We start from the raw sequence: 21,309 nt of genomic DNA on the forward strand, positions 1-21,309 counted from the left end.
AATGAATCCTGTAAACAAAGAGGTCATGAAAAAATAGAATTTGATGCTGAAATCCAGAGTTGGTTGGTTAAAAAGCTCTTATTCAGTTCGGAGACGGTAACATGAAGTATTTAACATTTTCACTCTTACCTTTTCCTTGACTAGGCTAAAGTGAACAACTCCAGCCTGATAGGATTAGGATATACTCAGACCCTAAAGCCAGGTATGTATTGGTGAGATTAGCTGTCTTAAAATGTGGTGCTGGTTTTGCTGCTTTAGGTTAATTGCTTATAAATAACTGTACAGAACATTGTAAATGAGTGTATATCACATTTTATAGTTGAATGTTTATAAAGGAGTGCTGTCATTATAAAACATTTGGAGAACAGGAGAGGTGATAAGTAGGAGAAAAAAGGCCAAGGCTAACATATATTACATTTTTAGTTATTTTCTTCCATTCTTTGTCCCAGTGTATACCTAATACTTGATACTTATTTCCAGCAAGTTCATAAAACCAGCCTATCGATCATCCTCATTGTAAAACTGGTTTGCAGGTTTCTTCTGCAAAGTTAGCTAGGTCAGTCCATCGAATTAATGTTACAGCTATAGGAAATAATACCACCTTGAGGTTAGTTTGATTAAATTGGGGCTTTGAATTCTGGAGATCTAAGATTACATGATGGCAGAATCAAGCTATTCTAGAGAAAATAGCATTTAGTTGTGTATGTGTGTATGTATGTATCCATGCTGTGAGTGGGAGCCTAAGACCTTGGAGTCTGATTCATGGCTAGGGTTTTGTTTCAGGGGGCTTTTGCTAAAGAAGTTTACTGCATGGTGCTGACTATAGCAGGGATATTGAGAGGATAGAGGAAAGCAGAGTCCCTTAAGTGGCTTTGGGTGAGCTGTGGAAGAATCATTATTATCAGCTCATCCTAGGCTGCCTAGTCATTAGTCAGATGGTGTTGAGTAACAGGGATTGAGGGCCCTGTGGTTTTGCTCCTGCTGATCACACACTGCTGGAACAGGTTTTGAACCTGATGTGGTGTCTCCAGTGTGCTGCAGTGACCCTCCTGAGCTAACCTTTCTTCTCCTTTCTTTTTTACCTCTCTCTTCCTTTCCTCTCCCTGATTTCTCCTGCAGGTATCAAACTGACACTCTCGGCTCTGCTGGATGGCAAGAACGTCAATGCTGGTGGCCACAAGCTTGGTCTAGGACTGGAGTTTCAAGCATAAATGACTATTGTACAATCGTTTAATTTTAAACTATTTTGCAGCATAGCTACCTTCAGAATTTAGTGTACCTTTTAATGTTGTATGTCTGGGATGCAAGTATTGCTAAATATCATGTTAGACTTCCAGGTTAAAGATGATTCAGCTTTAGGGTGTTACCCTTTCAGAGGTACAGAAGAAACCCAATTTCAAAAAAGGTCCTTTCAGCTGTAGACTTGGTGGGGAGCTTGCTGGCCCCATTAGAGATGTCAGGTTTCTTTTTTACCTAGAAATGGCGCCAAGTGGAAGCTGATAATTTGCAGGCACTTTGTAAATTCCTATTGAGTAACTGAATGAAATTGTAACTTCCTGAGAATTGAACCTTGGTTTCCTCCCCTAATTGATTGAGGAGAGGCTCTTTGTTTGATGGTGTGTACAAACTTATCTGAAAGGGACTTTTTTAGGCAGGGACTTTTTCCACCTCCATCCATCACCTCTTTTACACAAAAAGTAGTCTGCAGGGTGTGGTAGCTGTTTCTTTTGTGCCATTTTGGGGTGGAGAAGTTGTGATGAAGCCAATAATTCAGGACTTAATTCCCTCTCACGTTGTGGTTTTTTTGCCCTTGCACCAGAGTATGAAATAGCTTCTAAGAGCCCCAGCTGCAAGCTGGGAAGAGTCTCTGTGACTGTAATCACATGGTGACAACACTCAGAATCTAAATTGGACTTCTGTTGTATTCTCGCCACTAAAGTTTATTTTTTAGCAGTTTAATGGGTACATTTTAGAGTTCCATTTTGTGTGGAATTAGATTCTCCCCTTCAAATGCTGTAATTAACATCACTTAAAATAAAACTTGAATAAAATATTGAAACCTTATCCTTTTTTGGTTGTCTTTATTAATAAAAGTGTAAATAAACAGGGCATATGTTTGTCATGTTTTTCAGCTTCTTGCTGTGGTTATGTATATGTGATATTTTTAATTTTCTATTGCTGCATAACAAATTACCACAAATTTAGTGGCTTAAAACAATACTTACTTATTTCACAGGTCTGTCGGTCAGAAGTCCAAGCACTAGGTACCTGGGCTCTCTTAAGATTCTCACAGTGGTGAAATTAGGAAGTCAGGCGAACTGTGTCTTCATCTTAGGCTTGGGGTCTTCTTCTAGGCACATATGGTTGTAGCAGAATTCAGTTTCCTTTAGTTGTAAGACAGTGGTTTCTACTGATATTTCTTTGCCGGCCATCAGCTAGGGGCTGCTTCAGCAAATACAGACCATCTGCATTCCTTGCCACGTGGTCTTCTCCATTTTGAAAGCTGGAACAGCTGGAACAGAAAAATTTCACCAGCAAATCCTTGCCACACTTCTTATTTCCTCCAGAAGAACCCAAACACCTAATTCTTAAAAAATTTTATTTTTAAAATTAAGATATAATTGGCATATAACATTATGTTAGTTTCAGGTGTACAACAAATGATTTGATATTTGTATGCATTGTGAAATAGTCACCATACCTGGATGTCCAGTTAACATCCATTACTTGTACAGAATTGTTTTTTGCTTGTGATGAGTTTTCTTTTTTTTAAAATGTTTTTATTTATTTATTGGACACATAGCATGTGGGATCTTAGTTCCCCAACCAGGGATCAAACCCATGCCCCCTCCATTGGGAGTTCAGAGTCTTAACCACTGGACCACCAGGGAAGTCCCTGATGAGAAGTTTTAAGACCATTAATTATGGTCGCTGTGCTGTACATTACATCCCCATAACTCTTTTATAGTGTCCTAATCCTTTCAAGGGCTCGCCTGATTAAATCATGTCCACTGAGAATAGTCTCCCATTAAAGTCAACTGTCCACATAGCATAGCCTAATCACAGGAGTGCTAGCTCACATTCACCTGTCCCTCCCAAAGGCAGGGGATCATATAAAGGTATGGATCACTGGGGATGGATTCTGCCATATGTATTTAAAAATAACTTGTGGACTTAAAGCAATTACAAAACATGAATAGAATAGTAGCTCTGCATGTGTATTACTCAGCTTCATCAAATGTAAACTTTTTTCCTATTAAGCGATAAATGGTTTTAGGCAGAATTCCTTTTTATGGATGTTTGGAAGTGGCAATTCCAAACAGGTATCAGATTTACTTTTAGCAAACTGGTCACCCCAAACCTGCTGGCCTCAGTATTTGTCATATTTCATCAGGTTCATAAAGACCTGCAGCTATTTCAAAGAGAACTTTGTTAAATGTGTTCAGAGACTGTGGTGCATAAAGCTTGTTGGGTACATCCAGTCAGATGCCAGGTACAGTAATGATATTTTGAAAGGTACAAAGGGCTGAGGGAATATTTTCTATTTATATATTGTCTGTTGCATGCAGCATGTCAGAATATTGTGCAAAATGCCCTGAGTTCATGATACACCAGTAGGAGAATTGGAACAATCTAGCACAGGGACAAAGGAACAAAGGGGACAAAAAAGAGGACTGAAGGTATGTTTATTACAGGAAAAAGGCCTGTTTAAGCCTGAATCTCCCAACATGCAGACACTAGAATTGAGACTTATTTGTAAAACTGAGTGATGGTTTTTGTACTCACAGAGGGAAAGCTCTAGGGAACTTGGGAGGACTTTGAACCCTGGCTACCCTGAAAGTTTTGCAGTAAGGGTACCATTCAGTCTATTTGGGCTTGTGGCTGGCTTGGGGAAATGAATAGATGAATGACCTTTTAGTTTTCTTAACAACACAGAGTCTGTGTGTTTCTGAGCGGTCACCAGGGCCAGATAAATGTTAAGGGAAACCAGATTCAGAACACAGGCCCTCTCTCCTCAGAGAGGCAGCTCAACTGTATATGGGGGAGGAGTAAGCTTCTTAGGGAATCATGGAGACCAGAGTGGAGAAGCTGTGGGGTAAAATGAATGTCTTGTTTCATGACATGATTTTCCTGCAAATCAATCAAATGTAATTTTATGACCTGAAGCCTATATACATTTATTAAGAAAACATTTTCACAGAACATACAGACCACAGCATTATGGCTGGGGCCTTAAGGGAACTTCCTGGAAGCTGCTAAATTTGCATTTTCATATACTAGGAGTTTTAAGTTACAGGATTTAAAAATAGAAGCTTACTCCTCTTTCCTAGCTCACTTCTCTGCTTTTCCTTCATAATACCCTTATCATTATATATAGTAGGTATTTTACACTATAGTCTCCCTCACAAGAAAAGAAATTCCACAAAGGTGGGGAGTTTCTTTCAGTGCTGTATACTGAAATATGGAGAGGTGCTAAGTATTTGTTGAAGTAATAAATGGTTATGGGGAAAGGTAAAAAATAAAACATGAACCTAAAATTCCACCACCCACTCTTCATATTTATGTTTCCTTTGCCTTTGGGAGTGGGAGGGCAGTTACTTCTCTTTTGGGATCACTCTATTACGAAGTTGAATACTTCTAAAAATGTTCTAAAACAATTAGCTGTATAGTAGCTCATCACGTGGGAGGGAGAGGCTTGCTCTGACCCTCTTCACACCTTACAAATTACATCCGTAGTTTGCAGCCGACTTTGAGGTGCTCCCCCTTGCCCCAAATCCCGCTGTGCCTTTCTCGTTTCCAGAGCTCCATTCCTGGCCGCAGCGTCATCACGCTGGGACGCAAACGCCTACGGACGCCGCGATGCTTTACGCAGTGTCTGACGTCACGACGCAGAGCCTAGCAACCGCGCAGGCTCGTAACCGAGACCGTTATGGCTGCCGCCGCCCGGAGGAGGATGAGCGGCGCGGAGCAAGCAAATCTGCTGCCCAGGCCAGGTGTCCAGGTCCCCGGAGGGCTGGCGCGGCCGCTGGTCCTGGCCCTCCTGCTTGCATCCGCCATCATGCCCAGTGGTAAAGGGGGCGCGGCGGCAGGGCGGGCGCGGGAAGACGGGGCGGGCCCCGGCGCGGAACGCCAAGACGGGCCCGGCCAGGGAACGGGCGATTCCGAGTGTCCGGAGCAGGTGGTGGTATCTAGAGGGGCAGGGTCTCTTCAGCCCTGGCGAGGCTGTCTGAAGGTCTGTGGTAAGGGAGGCTGAAGGGGTCTGTGAAGGTAGGGTCTTTAAGAGGCCTCAGAAGTGGGCTTGAAAGCTCCGGGGACCCGGGGAGCGAGTGTGTAGATGGGCGGGGAAGGAGGAGTGGCCGTGGTGTCTAGAGAGTCTTAAAGAATGGGTTGCTACAGAGAATGGCTGTGATACGGTCTCCAAAATTCCCTGGAGGTGTGGAGTAACAAAACAAAACAAAACAAAACAAAACGAAAACACAAAAAACGCACAACTGTAAGAGCTGTGAGTTGAGTTTATTCAATGTCTTACTAAAGGTTGTAGCGGGTGGAGCCAGCTTTTCAGTTCTGAGCAATTGTTCGAAGAGGTCAAGAGAGGAGCCAGAATATGTATGATTTTTTTTTTTTTTTTTTTGCTGGGACATGTAGTCGAACATCAAAAGATTATTGCTAATAACAACAGATCTGAAGGTTATAATTTTAGTGCTTTTCTCTATATGGGAAGACACAGGAATCTGGGGTTATTGAAGTTTTTCCTTAAAGAGGCATTTCCTTAGATAGGACCCGTATATCCAAGGCAGAATACTTCATCCTGTTTTTCTCTATCCTGAATTCCCCTCAGGCCCACTGTGATGGGCACTTGCAATGGTTAATGGCTGGATTCTTGTGGAACTGGGATGGCACACAGCTTTTTTTTCTTTAATTATTCTTTTTCTTTATAGAGATGGGAGTTATGAGGGTCTAAAAGAGAGGACAGAGGGAACATGTGCTGAAGAGTTTAGAAGGTGTGATATCCAGAGAGAGTCCCAAGGTCAGGGGTGGGTGCCCGGGGGTTTAGCTGGGCCAAGGGACAGTGAGATCAGCCGTAAAGACGAAGGTGGGTAGGGGTAGTGATTGGACTGAGCTGATGGAATATTTTGGAGAGCAAAAGGGAAAAGAACTATCTTTGAGTACTGTTGCCTCTCTGAGGACTGGGAGGTTCTGCTGCTGCTGCTGCTAAGTCGCTTCAGTCGTGTCCGACTCTGTGGGACCCCATAGACGGCAGCCCACTAGGCTCCTCTGTCCCTGGGATTCTCCAGGCAAGAACACTGGAGTGGGTTGCCATTTCCTTCTCCAATGCGTGAGAGTGAAAAGTGAAAGTGAAGTCGCCCAGTCGTGCCCGACTCTTAGCGACCCCATCGTGCTTGGTAAAGAGCCAGAATGCTAGAGTATTGGACTTCTGAGGGGCTTAGGAGGACAGGAGTTCTGGGACAAGTTGAGATTCTCTGTAAACGTAGTCCCCCTTCTCTGTGTCCCTCTGTGTCCTAGATAGCCCTGCTTCATTTTGATGGATCTATAGGATTTAAGTATTTCTTTTTTAGTTTTTTGAGTCATGATTGACATATTAGTTTCAGGTGTACAGCATAATGATTTGATGTTTATATACACTGAGATCACCACAGGAAGTCTAGGTGCCATCCAGCACCCTGCATCGTTAACAACAGTTTTTTTTCTTATGATGAGGACTCTGAAGATTTACTTTCTTAGCAACTTTCCAGTATGCAGTATTATTCATTATGGTCACCATGCTGTACATTGCATCTGCATGCCTTATTTAATTTATGACTGGAAGTTTGTATCTTTTGATTCCCTTCACCTCCACTCTCTCCCCCTGCCTCCCCCACCATTTTGTTTTCTGTATCTATGAGTTTAGCTTTTTTGTTTTGTTTTTAAAATGCCACATGTAAATGAAATCATGATATTTGTCTTTCTCTTACTGACTTATTGCACTTCAGTGTAATGCCCTGAATATCCACTCACGTTGTTGCAGATGGCAAGATTCCATTCTCTTATTTCTCAATGATAATTCATCCAGTATATATACCTCAATTCTTTATCCATTCATTGATTCATGAGCTCCTTGGTTGTTTCTGTATCTTGGCTGTTTTAAATAATGCTGCATGATTAAGTATTCCTTTTCTTAGAAATGTTACATTGTTAATCAAGATATTGAAGGCCTTATTGAGAAATGAAACCTGTAAACCATGTTCTGAGACTTGGGAGGAACAAATGCACTAATAAGAATTTATAATCCATTTAAGCAGTATCTTGTGTGGTAGCTCCTTTTTATTTTCAGGCCAAGGCACAATCCTTCTTAGGCCTAAATCTTTTCTAAGTTCAGATGGAAAACAGTATGAATGGGATAGTGTTCACCTATTTGCCAGCGGAGCTGTCTAGCCATACATTCCTCTGCTGCAGTGCTGTGGTTACTTACTTGGGTTTCCCCAGCAGGACTGAGAGTGTGTGGACCACCCTCCCAGAAGTGTTTGTAAGTCTGGGGAGGGACTGTGGTTCATTTTCCCAAGGTCCTTTCATAGCTAGTAAATAAGGGGGATTTTTCTTGTTGATGCAAGTATTCCTGTTACTAAAGTACTTAAGTAGTATGGTTGTTTTGGTCATTAATCATCTAAGAAAAAACTGACGTATAAACATTTATATTTCTTGCTGGAATGCTTAAGATATATGGTTTAGGGGTATATGTAGCTGGTAACTATAGTTTCAGAAAAAACAACTTTTTAAGAGATGGTTGAAAATCTTCTGACATGTGCTATTAAAGGGAGGCAGCTCCTTGCAGGACAGTGTAGCATGTGTAGAACTTTGGCTAATACAAATGTTCTTTGTAGGTGTGCCTTAGGGTAGAGTGATTTCAAAACAGTTACTCTTGTCAGAAGAAAATGAAAGTCTAGCTAGAATGTATTGAGTTTCAAACTTCAAGTAACCATAGAATGTTAGAAAGTTGCCATATCAGTTTTATTTAAACTTGTTCCCTGTTAGATTTCTTAAACTTTCAGTGCTTGCTTGGGTGTATTCTTGGCAATCTCTGAGACTTTTTTAGTTTTATGTGTTCGTTTTGAAGAGTTTAAAAAAACTAATGTAAGCGTTATTTTGGATTATGGGATACTCACTGTAAGACCAAGTCTGCCATGCTATTTCAAAAATGCCTACTTTCTACATTCTGCCATCATATTGCTCCCAGATGTTGCCTTAATTTATTTAATATGTAATGTATTCAATTTTTAAGGCATTTTTTTCTCAGAATTCAATGTGTGAATGAATTATCAGAAATATTGATACAGTGTAAGGAAGTTTTTAAAAAGGGACCAGTAGAGAGCAATTAAAAACTTTTAATTTTTAAAAAGTTAACTTTTAACTAGAGAGGTAATATCAAATAGGGAAGGATAGAGATGGAACATATATTTAGAAATTTAAAATTATATATATATATATAAGCTTGAACAAGTAAATCGGTGAAGTCAGAGTTACCACTTTGTTCTGAATACACGTCATAGCTGACTGGATCAGCCTCTTTTCTTTGAAGGAGTGGTGGTGCAGAAGGTTGGTCTAATTTACATCAAATGTTTCAGATGAATTCCAAGTTTGTTTTCTTGGATGTAACGTCTAGTGTTTTTATTGTTTGGATGCACTGCAGGGCGTGTTAGATCTCAGTTTCCCAACCAGGGTTCAGCCCGTGCCCCCTGCAGTGGAAGCACAGAATCTTAACCACTGGGCCACCAGGGAAGTCCTGTTTTCCACATTTTTACTCCTTGAACAATATTTATTAACTCTACTCCTACCTGGAGCTTCCCCGGTGGAATCCTACCTGATGCTAGGTATTGGAGTTATAACAACAGATAGGGTGATGTTGGAGATATCCTTAGAAGAGTGAGTGGGGTTTTACCTGGCTAAGAACTATGAGAAAGGCTTTTGAGAGGGTGTAGTCCGCACAGAGTTGGACACGACTGAAGCGATGCAGCAGCAGCAGCAGCAGGTACAGAAACACTACTTGGGAAGCAGTGTAGGATTTGTGGTGAGAGTTGGGTCAAGAGCATGTTCAGTAAGTGTTTATTGAATGCCTGCTATCTGTTAAGTAGGCAGTGGGGATAGAATAGTTTGGAAGATTAGTAAGAGGTAATAGCATTGAGATAATGGGGACCAGATCATATAGGAGCTTATAGGCTATTATAAAGGCTTTGAATTTCACTTTTGAGAGAGCTGAGAGCTACTAGGTAGTTTTAAGCAGGGCCGTAACATCATTTAACATAAGGTTTTACAGGGTGACTCTGGCTGTTACGTTGAGAGTGGACACTGGGGATTATGGTAGAAGCAGGCAGATCATTTAGAAGACTACTGTAATAATCTGGGTGAGATGATGGCTTGGATTAGGCAGTAGCAATGGAGAGGTGAAAACTCTTCAAATTCTTCATATCTTTTGAAGGTAGGGTGACAGATTGGATGTGGAGTGTTAAAATAATGACTGCAAGGCTTTAGGCTTGAACAACAGAAAAATGGAGTTGTCATAACTGAGAGTGAGACTACATAGAGCAGGGCTTTTTTTTTGTTGTTGTTGTTTGTTTGTCTTTTCAGAGTGGGGAGTAAAAATTCATGTCTTTAACCTTTTCATCTTGAAATAATTGTAAATTCACTTGCAGTTGTAAAAAATAAAAGACAGAAATTCTGTGTACCCTTTACCCAGTTTTTCTCAGTGATAGTATCCTGCAAAACTGTAGTGCAGTACCACAACCAGACACTGATATTGATACAGTCAAGATACAGAGCATTTCCATCACCATTAGGATTTTTTCTGTGGCTCTTTTAAAAGTCACCCTCGCTTTTTCCCTATCCCTACTCCCTCCTGAATTCCTGGCAACCACTAATCTTTTTTATTTCTATAATCTTATCATTTTGTGAATGTGCTGTATGGAATCATATCATGTGTAGCTTTTGGGAGTTGGCGGTTTTACCTAGTATAACGTGATGTATGGAATCATATCATGTGTAGCTTTTGGGAGTTGGCTGGGTTTACCTAGTATAATCTTGGGAGAATCATCTGAGTTGTTTCATGTATGAGTAGTTTGTTCCTTTTTATTGCTGAGTAATGTTCCTTGGCATGTATGTGTACTACACTTGTTTAACCCTTCATCTATTGAAGGACATCTGAGTTGTTTCCAGTTTTTGGCTATTGTGAATAAGGCTGCTATAAATATTTATGCAGAGATTTTTATGTGAACATAAAAATTCATTTCTCTAGGATGAATGCCCAGGACTGTAACTGCTGGGTCAGGTGGTAGTTGCACATTTAGTTTAAGAAACTGCCAAACTGTTTTCTGAAATGGTTGTCACATGTTATGTAACCACAGCAACATGTGAGTGATCTTGTTACCCTGCATCCTTGCCAGCATTTGACATGGTCATTATTTTTTATTTCAGCCATTCTGATAGGTGTATGGTGATATCTCATTGAGATTTAATTTGCATTTTGCTAAGGGAGAAGGCAATGGCATCCCACTCCAGTGGAAAATCCCATGCATTGGAGAAGGAAATGGCAACCCACTCCAGTGTTCTTGCCTGGAGAATCCCAGGGACGGCGGAGCCTGGTGGGCTGCCGTCTATGGGGTTGCACAGAGTTGGACACGAATGAAGCGACTTAGCAGCAGCAGTGGTTAACATCTTTTCATGTGCTTGTTTGCCATCTGTATACTCTTTTTGGTGAAATGTCTCTTTATGTCTTTTGTCCATGTTCTAATGATTGTTTGCTTTTTCACTTTTGAGTTGTCATAATTCTTCATGTATTCTAGATATTAGTCCTTTGTTGGCTATGGGGCTTACAAATACTTCTTCCACTTGGTAGCTTGTCTTTTCTTCCTCACAAAAGTCTTTTACTGAACAAAAGTTTTAAAATTTCGACGGAATCCAATTTATGAATTTTTCCTTTTCTGTATTGTGTTTTTGGTCTAAGAATTTATCTAGTCCACGATTCTGAAGATTTTGTTGGAGGTCTTTTTCTAAAATCTGTGTAGTTTAAAAAAAATTATTATTTTAATTAATTTACTTAAACTTTGGTAGTGTTGGGTCTTCGTTGCTGCATGAGGGCTTTCTCTGGTTGTGGTGTGTGGGCTTCTCTTGTGGAGCACAGGCTCCAGGCGCATGGGCTTAGTTGCTCCACGGCACGTGGGATCTTCCTGGACCAGGGATTGAACCCATGTCCCCTGCATTGGGAGGTGGATTCTTATCCAGTAAACCACCAGGCAAGCCCCTAAAATCTGTGTAGTTTTACATTTAAACTTGTGATCCATTTTTTAGTTAATTTTTGCAAAAGGTGTGAGACTTAGGCCAAGGTTAATTTAGCTTGTTAGATTACATTGATTTTTGAGTATTGAGGCGATCTTGCATCTCTGAAATAAACCTTACTAATCATGGAGTATCGTTTTATATATTGGTGATTTCTTTTTTCTTTTTTTTTTGGCTGTTCCATGTGGTTTGCGGTGTCTCAGTTTCCCAGCCAGGGATTGAACCTGGGCAGTGAAAGCTTGGAATCCTAACCACTAGGTCACCAGGGAACTTTATATTGCTGGTTTCTATTTGTTAGTATTTTGTTAAGAATTTTTGCATTTCTGTTCAGGAAGGATACCAATATGTAATTTTCTTTTTCTGTGGTGTCTTTGGTTTTGGTTTTAGGAGCTTCATAAAAGGAATCATGAGGTGTTCGTTCCCTATGCAGGTCTCTGGAGGAGGTTGTATAGAATTGGTGTTAACTCTACATTAAACATTTGGTAGAATTCTCCAGTGACATTTTCCAGTGAATTCTCCATTCTTATGTGGGCAAGGATATTTAATTTTGGGGAATTTTAAAATTAACAATTCAGTTTCTTTAATAGTTAAAGGGCTAGTCAAATTATGTATTCCATATGTGGTAAGTTGGGGTACTTTGTGTTTTTAAGATTCTGGTCTTAAACTTTCTCTTTTAGTTGCTTTTTATGACATTGCTCTGACGGGGAGGTGGGGGTCGATGCACATTACTTGCAGTTAGAGCTAGAAATCTAGGGGCTCTACTTGATCTGTGTTGAGCCTTAAGGGCAGTGGTGGTTCTGGCAGCTCTGGGCAGAGGTGGGAGTTTCGGCTCCTCTTGTGGCCTGCGCTGACATGTTGGTGGGGACAGCCTCGTTACTACGGGGCCATGGCTAAAGTCTTGACTGTCCACTAGGCCTCCTCAGCAGAGAAGGCAATGGCACCCCACTCCAGTACTCTTGCCTGGAAAATCCCATGGGTGGAGGAGCCTGGTAGGCTGCAGTCCATGGGGTCGCTACGAGTCGGACACGACTGAGCAACTTCACTTTCACTTTTCACTTTCATGTATTGGAGAAGGAAATGGCAACCCACTCCAGTGTTCTTGCCTGGAGAATCCCAGGGACGGGGGAGCCTGGTGGGCTGCTGTCTATGGGGTCACACAGAGTCGGACACGACTGAAGTGACTTAGCATAGCATAGCATAGGCCTCCTCAGACACATCCTTTTATGGATGCAAAGGGGCACCTCATTGCAGCTTGGTCAGGGTGATAATCTAGGTTCCCCACTTGGTCTTTGCTGCTGTAAGTGTGAGTGGAGAGTGGTGCTCTTTGTTTGGAGAGAGTAAGAGCAGTCGTCTAAAAGTTCTCTTTCTTGCTAGGCTGCCTCTCTCCTGATCTTCTGGCGAGAGAGCAGGCTTTTTTGGGGGCCCGTTTTGTCCATACTCCTGGGTGTTTCCAGGTTACTGGATTCTTCAGCTCCAAGTCTGGAATACATGAGGTAAAAAGAAAGTTCAGGATAGTCAACTCTGGGTTGTTTCTCAGGTCCTGAGGTCTCTGATCGCTCTGCCTTATTCTTTCCACCTTTCACAATTGTGTTATTTTATATGTAATAGGAAGAGTTTTATTTGTTTTTAGTGGGAAGAATAGGGAAAAATACATTTACTCCATCTTCCTAGCAGTGAAAGTCAGAATTTCATTTTGAACGTGTTAGTTTGAATGACAAATCTAAGCAGACATGTCAGGTAGACAGTTGGACTTATGAGCCTAGAGTTCTGGTAGTTTGTGGACCTTCTCTTTTGAGGGCTTCATTTTTCTAAGAGAAGTCAGGAAGTTATATGAGCCTTTGACAATGAGGACAACAGAAAAGGTTTTAGAAATTTGAGGACAGAGCAAGCTGTGGATGGTCTACTAAGAAGGGTGAACAGGCTGGGAAAACACAGTATAATTGCTGACAGCATAACAGGTACATCTGGATTTGGGTGTTGCATTTAAAATGAAATAAAAAAATGAAAAATAGAAAATGAAATATTCATCAGATAACAGTTGCCTTGCCAGATAGTAAGAACTTAAGCAGCATAGGAGACCTGTTGCATTTCATAGCCTGCCACCATAAGAAAAAGAAAGAATAGAGAGGGGTCTGACTTTAGGTCACAATGGCAAAGTCCACACAGAGCTTGTGCCCTCTGTTCTAATTTCACAAACGTTGGATTTCAGTACCTGCAGAACAGAAAGGTGACTAATCCTAGCTTAGTGAAAAATACAGGTGTATTTCCTTTTAGCTTGGTGGAGATAAATTAGGAGATTTCAGTGTAACATTTCTTTCTTTACTTATTTTAGTTCGATCACAGATTGAGTCATTGAGCCAGCCTGTACTCACGTCAGATGTTTCTACTCCACATATGAATGCTTTAACAAATGAAAACCAAACCACACCTTCTACTTCCCAAATCAGCACCACTCTCCCTCCCACAACTAGTACAGAAAGAAGTGGAGTGGCGTCCGTGTCCCCTCATCCCTTGCCTACTACTGCTCTGTCCCAAGAGGTTGATAACAATGAAGATCCTAGCATAGAGGAGGAGGATCTTCTCACACTGAACAGTTCTCCGTCCACTGCCAAAGACACTCTGGACAACGGGGATTATGGAGAACCAGACTATGACTGGACCACCAGCCCCCGGGATGATGAGTCCAGTGAAGCCTTGGAAGAAAACAGGGGCTACGTGGAAATTGAGCAGTCAGAGAGACCTTTTAAAACCCCACCCTCAAGTATAGAAGAGGAAGATAGCCATTTCTTTTTCCACCTTATTATTTTTGCTTTTTGTATTGCTATTGTTTATATTACATATCACAACAAAAGGAAGGTAAGTTTGAGCTTTTTTTCACCCCCTCTAGTTGCCCTCTGTTATCTCAGTCATACTTCTTATTAATGCTTTTGCTTATTCAGAGGTCTTTTTTCCTCTTTTAATCAGGTTTCAGTTGATGGTAAAATACTGTGATATCTCATCAGCTTGTATGTCGTTGTGGATTTTAACAAATGACAGAATGCTTTACTGCATGTGAGTGAGTGAGTGAAAGTTGCTCAGTCATGTCTGACTCTTTGTGACCCCATGGACTATACAGTCCATGAAATTCTCCAGGCCAGAGTACCAGAGTGGGTAGCCTTTCCTTTCTCCAGGGATCGAACCCAGGTTTTCCACATTGCAGGTGGATTCTTTACCATTTGAACCACAAGGGAAGTCCAGGAATATTGGAGTGGGTAGCCTATCCCTTCTCCAGTGGATCTTCCCAACCCAGGAATTAAACCTGGGGCTTCCCTGGTGGCTTAGAGGGTAAAAGCGTCCGCCTGCAATGTGGGAGACCCGGGTTCAATCCCTGAGTCGGGAAGATCCCCTGGAGAAGGAAATGGCAACCCACTCCAGTACTCTTGCCTGGAAAATCCCATGGATGGAGGAGCCTGGGAGGCTGCAGTCCATGGGGTCACAAAGAGTCGGACACGACTGAGCGACTTCACTTTCACTTTCTCCTGCTTTGCAGGTGGATTCTTTACCAACTGAGCTATCAGGGAAGCCTACTACATGTGCTTTTAAAAAAAAGAAGCCAATTGATTTTGAGCAAAACCAAAGCCCGATCATTTTTTTTTTTAAGATTTTATGTCTTAATTTGGCATTGCTACTTCATTGGGAGTACTTGTGGAGAGAGATGTTAATTTAGGACTTCTAATGTATTTACATTGAACTTAATGTTATTTTGATAACTTTTTCCCCTGGTTGTTAAAGTATTAGATGTCTTTTTTAGGGACACAGAAAAATATAGAAAAGAAAATGTAAGCTACTACGCAAAGCTGAGCATTATTAACATTTTGGTATATTTCTGGCCTGTAAATGTGTGTATAATTCAGATATATATGTGTATGCTAATAATTTTTAAATGAACTTGATTTCCTATAGAGTTTTATATCTTGCCTTTTACCTAACAAATCATGAGCACTTTTCATATCATTAATATTCTTTAAAAACATGATTTAATAGCTACGTAATTTAACTTTTTCCTGTTGAGTATTTAGATGGTTTTCAATTTTTGATCCAGAAACAATAATATGATGAACATTGCTGTACTAAAATTGGTTTGTTGGATTACATGAGGCAGAGGAGGCATAAATAGGACTCTATGGATAATTTAGTGTGAGGGTTCATCTGGGCGCTCTGCAGTCCCTGAGCTAAATAGTTAAACTTTTTAAATACTTAAAGGGAAATCAAACACAGTGTCCTTTTTAATACTTACTGGTCAGGAAATCTCAGTTCTTGACTTTGTTGTAACTTGCTTTGTGATTCCTAGCACCCACTTCCCCTTAAGGACGTTGATTTTCTCACCTGCAAAATGATACAAAGGTAATTTCAGAATGCCTTCCAGCTTAGACAATCAGTGATTCTAATAACTCATTTGTGGTTTTGAGTTGGTTTATTTGTGGTTTAGTGGTCTCTCAGTAGCTCTGTAGGTATTTGTAGGTGGATGAAATTTTGAATGCCAGTTATGTTTTATTCCACTGTTCAGTGTGGGACCATCTCTATTACAAACACCTAAAGAAAGAAAGTGAAGTTGCTCAGTCATGTCTGACTCTTTGCGACCCTGTGGGCTATAGTCTACCAAGCTTCCCCGTCCATGGGATTTTCCAGGCAAGAGTGCTGGAGTGGGTTGCCATTTCCTTCTCCAGGGGATCTTCCCGACCCAGGGATTGAACCTGGGTCTCCTGCATTGCAGGCAGACGCTTTACCATCTGAGCCACCAGGGAAGCCCTAGGGACTTAAACACCTAAGGGACTTGTTAAACAGGTAGGTTCCTGGACTCCACTGCTATCTATTAGCTCATCTCTGAAGAGAGAGGCCAGGAATCAGTCTTTAACAAGGACTTCTGTATACATTAAAATTTAAAAAGCACTGTTTCAGCTTATTTACAAGATGGAAAACAAAATAGCCCTTTTGTTGTTGACATTTTACTTTTGTGTTTGGGAACCTAGGAGACAGATATTTCAGTTATAAAAACTTAGCATGTCCTCTATTTTCTCTTTTGAATATCTGATTTGTTTTATTTCAGATTTTCCTTCTGGTTCAAAGCAGGAAATGGCGTGATGGTTTTTGTTCCAAAACAGTGGAATATCATCGTCTTGACCAGAATGTTAATGAAGCAATGCCTTCTCTGAAGATTACCAATGATTATATATTTTAAAGCACTGTGATTTGCATTTGCTTATTATGTAATTTTATTTGCTTGACTTTTTATATGATATTGTGCAGATGTTTGCCATTGGCAATTCATACTTAAATGAGAGGTGGGCCTCTCTTTATTTTGCCTTGGTGCTTTGGAAATTAAGTATCACAAACAAGGAGTATATAATTTTTTATCTACATTTTTAGAGGTAAATTCAATCAGGTGTCCAAAATGTGGAGCTAAGCATTACCTGTTAGTTTTTTATTGTTTTAGATTTCTTTATTGTACTTCTTCTGGAAGTGTTAGTAATGCTACTTTAAAAAAATCCCAAACTTATAATAAATTCTAACACATCTGGTATTGCTGACTCAGATTCTCTTTCTGCCATCCAAATACTGTTTCTTAAGCACACATTTCTTTGTGCTGTCAAACTGTAATCTACAAGGATGTATGTAATAATGCTTTACATATAAGTAACATTTTTTTCTTCCAGGACTCTTTGCTTTGGATATTTTTGGATAATTTATGTATAATTTATTCTCATTCTGACCACGATTTTAAGTAGCACATTAATAAATGTGTCTAAAAATTCTGGCAATAGAGACTCTGCAGTTTGCAGTAGACATAAATAAAATGTTATAGATAGCTTTTTTGCTTTGAATTACTGAATTAAATTTAGAGGTAGAAATTGTTGTGAAATATTAAATACACGTACAATTGCTTTTACTTAGCAATTGATTGTAGCACGGGTTCCTCCAAGCTTTCAAGCAAGGGGCAGAGTTTAAAATTATATCATATTTGTTCACTCGCTTATTTTTTATAGTAAGTTTGAATGAATTTTAGGAGACATTGTAATTTAAATAATATTGGATCTAGGTCTTTCAAATGAAAATTATACCTGTTTGTATACATAAAGGCTGTATCTGTACACTGGCTCTTTCTCCCTTTGTGCTTGTTTGGTTTCTTGTTCTTTTTTAATAGCAACTGGAAATTGCTTACTTTATTTAATTTTGACTTGTCTTTCTATCTTAAGGAGTTGATCAGTATGTAAATATATGATTTGAAACATGATTGACTTACAGGTGTCACAACAACTTTTTAGAAAACATAACCCCTAATATGTGTTAAACGCCACTCACAAAACCCAGGTGAGCTAGTGGGCATATTGTTTGTTAGAGATGGAAGGGGCAGGGCAGTCCATCGTTTCTCTTGGGTGGACCGTTTACTGTTTCAGTAAGGAAGGGAGGCACAGTGGAGGTACACCTGAACTGTTCTTGCAGTAATTTTTTTCATATCTGAAATTGTATTATTTAATATTTTGAATAAGATTTTAAAAAATAAATGGCAAAGATATAAATTCATGATTTTATGAGCACATTTCATTTTAATGATGCGTCCTTCACTGGGTGGTGATAGATGGGTAGTGTATCTCTGGGAGGAAAAAAAAAGAAAATGTATTAGCTTGCTTTTGTTTTAGCACTGGGACTCTGCTTCTGTGAATTCCACATAACATTTCTAGATCCTACTTTAGATCTAGTTTATGGCTATGTACTGTGGTTCATTGAAAACCATAGCAAAGTAGGATTGAAAAGGAAAGTAAAGCAGCTAAATCAGTGTGCTGCACTTCTGGCATCCTGCTTCCTTGTTGTCTTCCTGTTGAAGCCTCTCCCGTCCTAGAGGATTGCCCCCCTTAGTGGATCTGGGGTTCTTTGGTGCTTCCTGATGGCACAGTCTTTGCTACCTATGTCCCAGTGCTGCAATCAAATAGCCTCTGACTTGGAGCATCAGATTGTACATTGATCAAAAATGCTTCCAGTGTCTTACAAAGGCGCCCAAGTCACTGGTCTATAAGTCTGTGTATAATTCAGACATACATGTGTATGGTAACAACTTTTAAATGAACTTGACTTCATATTGTTTTGCATCTTGCTTTTTACCTAACAGATCATGAGCATTTTCTATGTCATTAATATTTTTTAAAAACATCTAATAGCTGCATAATTTATTTAACTATTTTCCTCTTGACTGTTTAGATCATTTCCAGTTTCGGCTCAGAAATAATATTGTGGTGAATATTTCTGTATTGGAATTGGTTTGTTGGGTTAAATGAGGCAGAGGAGGCATAAATAGAAATGAATGGCACAAAGAAGACCTACATTTGAGTCTTAGAGCACCAATGTATCCTACTCACATGTGGTGTAGTCTTTCAGTATCGTTTCTGGAGAGACCAGAGGCATGGCTCCCAATGTTGGTACTAATGGCGTAATAGATAACACTTTAGTTACCGTTTCTCTGTCTTATCTGAAAAAGAATGTGTTGAAAGTCGTGGGGCAGGCAGAAGCAGACATTTAGAATTTGTGCCGGCAGCCATGTCTGTCTCTTTTTTTAAAGATTTATTTATTTTTGGCTGCTCTAGGTTTTCGTTGCTGTGAGTATTCTTTCTCTAGTTGCACTGTGTGGGCTTCTCGTTGCAGGGCTTCTCTTGTTGTGGAGCATGGGCTCTTGGGTTCTGGAGTTGTGGCACACTGGCTTAGTTGCTACGCACCATGTGGGATTTTCCCAGACCAGGGATCGAACCTGTATTCCCTGCAGATTCTTAACCAGTGGAGCACTAGAGAAGCCCCTCAGGAGGGCAAGCATGTCTTGACTGGGTTTTGACTTTGTTTTTAAAGATTTTCAACTTTGTTTACTTTTTAATATGTATGTATATTTATTATTTAAAGAGATGGGAATACCAGAACATGTTACCTGCCTCCTGAGTAATCTGTATACAGGTCAAGAAGCAACATTTGGAACCGGGCATGGAACAATGGACTGATTCCAAACTGGGAAAGGAGAACATCAAGGCTGTATTGTCACCCCACTTATTTAACTTATATGCAGAGTACATCATGCGAAATGCTGGGCTGGATGACTCAGAAGCTTGGATCAAGATTGCCGGGAGAAATTTCAATAACCTCAGATATGCAGATGATACCACCCTAATGGCAGAAAGTAAAGAGGAACTAAAGAGCCTCTTGATGAAAGTGAAAGAGGAGAGTGAAAAAGTTGGCTTCAAACTCAACATTCAAAAAATGAAGATCATGGCATCTGGTTCCATCACATCATTTCAAATAGATGGGTAAACAGTGGAAACAGTGTCAGACTTTATTTTCTTGGGCTCCAAAATCACTGTGGACAATGGCTGCAGCCATGAAATTATAAGATGCTTGCTCCTTGGAAGAAAAGCTATGACAAATCTAGACAGTGTATTAAAAAGCAGAGACATCACTGCTGACAAAGATCTGTATAACCAAAGCTATGTGGTTTTTCCAGTAGTTGTGTACAGATGTGAGAGTTGGACCATAAAGAAAGCTGAGTGCCAAAGAATTGATGATTTTGAATTGTGGTGCTGGAGAAGACTCTTGAGGTACTCTTGGACTGTGAGGAGATGAAACCGGTCAATCCTAAAGAAAATCAACCCTGAATATTCATTGGAAGGACTGATGCTGAAGCTGAAGCTCCAATACTTTGGCCACCTGATACAAAGAGCTGACTCATTAGAAAATACCTTGATGCTGGGAAAGATTGAAGGCAGGAGGAGAAGTGGGCAACAGGATGAGATCGTTGGGTGGCATCACTGACTCAGTGGACATAAATTTGAGCAAGCTCTAGGAGATAGTGAAGGACACCCCCTGGCATGCTGCTGTTCATGGGGTCACAGAGTCTGACATGATTGAGCCACTGAAAAACAATGAAACAACATTATTTATTTGGCTTCCCCAGTTCAGTTCAGTTCAGTCGCCCAGTCGTTTCCGACTCTTTGTGACCCCATGAATCGCAGCACGCCAGGCCTCCCTGTCCATCACCAACTCTTGGAGTTTACCCAAACTCGTGTCCATCGAGTCGGTGATGCCATCCAGCCATCTCCTCCTCTGTTGTCCACTTCTCCTCCTGCCCCCAATCCCTCCCAGCATCAGAGTCTTTTCCAATGAGTCAACTCTTTGCATGAAGTGGCCAAAGTACTGGAGTTTCAGCCTTAGCATCATTCCTTCCAAAGAAATCCCAGGGCTGATCTCCTTCAGAATGGACTGGTTGGATCTCCTTGCAGTCCAAGGGACTCTCAAGAGTCTTCTCCAACACCACAGTTCAAAAGCATCAATTCTTCGGCACTCAGCTTTCTTCACAGTCCAACTCTCACATCCATACATGACCACTGGAAAAACCATAGCCTTGACTAGATGGACCTTTGTTGGCAAAGTAATGTCTCTGCTTTGCAATATGCTATCTGCTGCTAAGTCGCTTCAGTTGTGTCTGACTCTGTGTGACCACATAGACGGCAGCCCACCAGGCTCCCCCGTCCCTGGGATTCTCCAGGCAATAACACTGGAGCGGGTTGCCATTTCCTTCTCCAATGCATGAGAGTGAAAAGTGAAAGTGAAGTCGCTTAGTCGTGTCCAACTTCTAGCGACCCCATGGACTGCAGCCTACTAGGCTCCTCCGTCCATGGGATTTTCCAGGCAAGAGTACTGGAGTGGGGTGCCATTGCCTTCTCCAATATGCTGTCTAGGTTGGTCATAACTTTCCCTCCAAGGAGTAAGTATCTTTTAATTTCATGGCTGCAGTCACCATCTGCAGTGATTTTGGAGCCCAGAAAAATAAAGTCTGACACTGTTTCCACTGTTTCCCCATCTATTTCCCATGAAGTGATGGGACCAGATGCCATGATCTTAGTTTTCTGAATGTTGAGCTTTAAGCCAACTTTTTCACTCTCTACTTTCACTTTCATCAAGAGGCTTTTTAGT

General features: G+C 40.7%; 2 protein-coding genes, 1 long non-coding RNA gene and 1 other non-coding gene across 6 annotated transcripts in view; 2 read left to right on the top strand and 2 right to left on the bottom strand.

Moving 5' to 3' along the window:
* Positions 1-2,064, top strand: part of VDAC1 (voltage dependent anion channel 1) — a 25,741-nt gene extending 23,677 nt beyond the window's left edge. For all 3 annotated transcript variants that reach the window (XM_027546501.1, XM_027546502.1, XM_027546503.1), the window contains exons 8-9: positions 145-202; positions 1,120-2,064. In XM_027546501.1, the coding sequence (XP_027402302.1) occupies positions 145-202; positions 1,120-1,211 (150 nt within the window). In that variant the 3' untranslated portion in view covers positions 1,212-2,064. The remainder of the gene's footprint in view (positions 1-144; positions 203-1,119) is intronic.
* On the bottom strand, positions 1,736-4,983 carry LOC113895373. The gene is made up of 2 exons (XR_003511823.1): positions 4,723-4,983; positions 1,736-2,512 (listed from the first exon to the last, which is right to left on the bottom strand). It is a non-coding gene; the product is annotated as an uncharacterized LOC113895373 (long non-coding RNA).
* Positions 4,887-17,886, top strand: C7H5orf15 (chromosome 7 C5orf15 homolog). Its single transcript, XM_027546504.1, has 3 exons — positions 4,887-5,069; positions 13,658-14,181; positions 16,412-17,886. Exons 1-3 carry the CDS (start codon positions 4,931-4,933, stop codon positions 16,541-16,543), a joined length of 795 nt encoding a protein of 264 aa, XP_027402305.1. The 5' UTR covers positions 4,887-4,930; the 3' UTR covers positions 16,544-17,886.
* Positions 16,038-16,109, bottom strand: TRNAC-GCA. Its single transcript has one exon. It is a non-coding gene; the product is annotated as a tRNA-Cys (tRNA).
* Positions 17,887-21,309: the final 3,423 nt, after the last annotated feature.

This window comes from Bos indicus x Bos taurus, chromosome 7 (genome assembly GCF_003369695.1).
Source record: "Bos indicus x Bos taurus breed Angus x Brahman F1 hybrid chromosome 7, Bos_hybrid_MaternalHap_v2.0, whole genome shotgun sequence".
In the NCBI taxonomy this organism is placed as follows: Eukaryota; Metazoa; Chordata; class Mammalia; order Artiodactyla; family Bovidae; genus Bos; species Bos indicus x Bos taurus.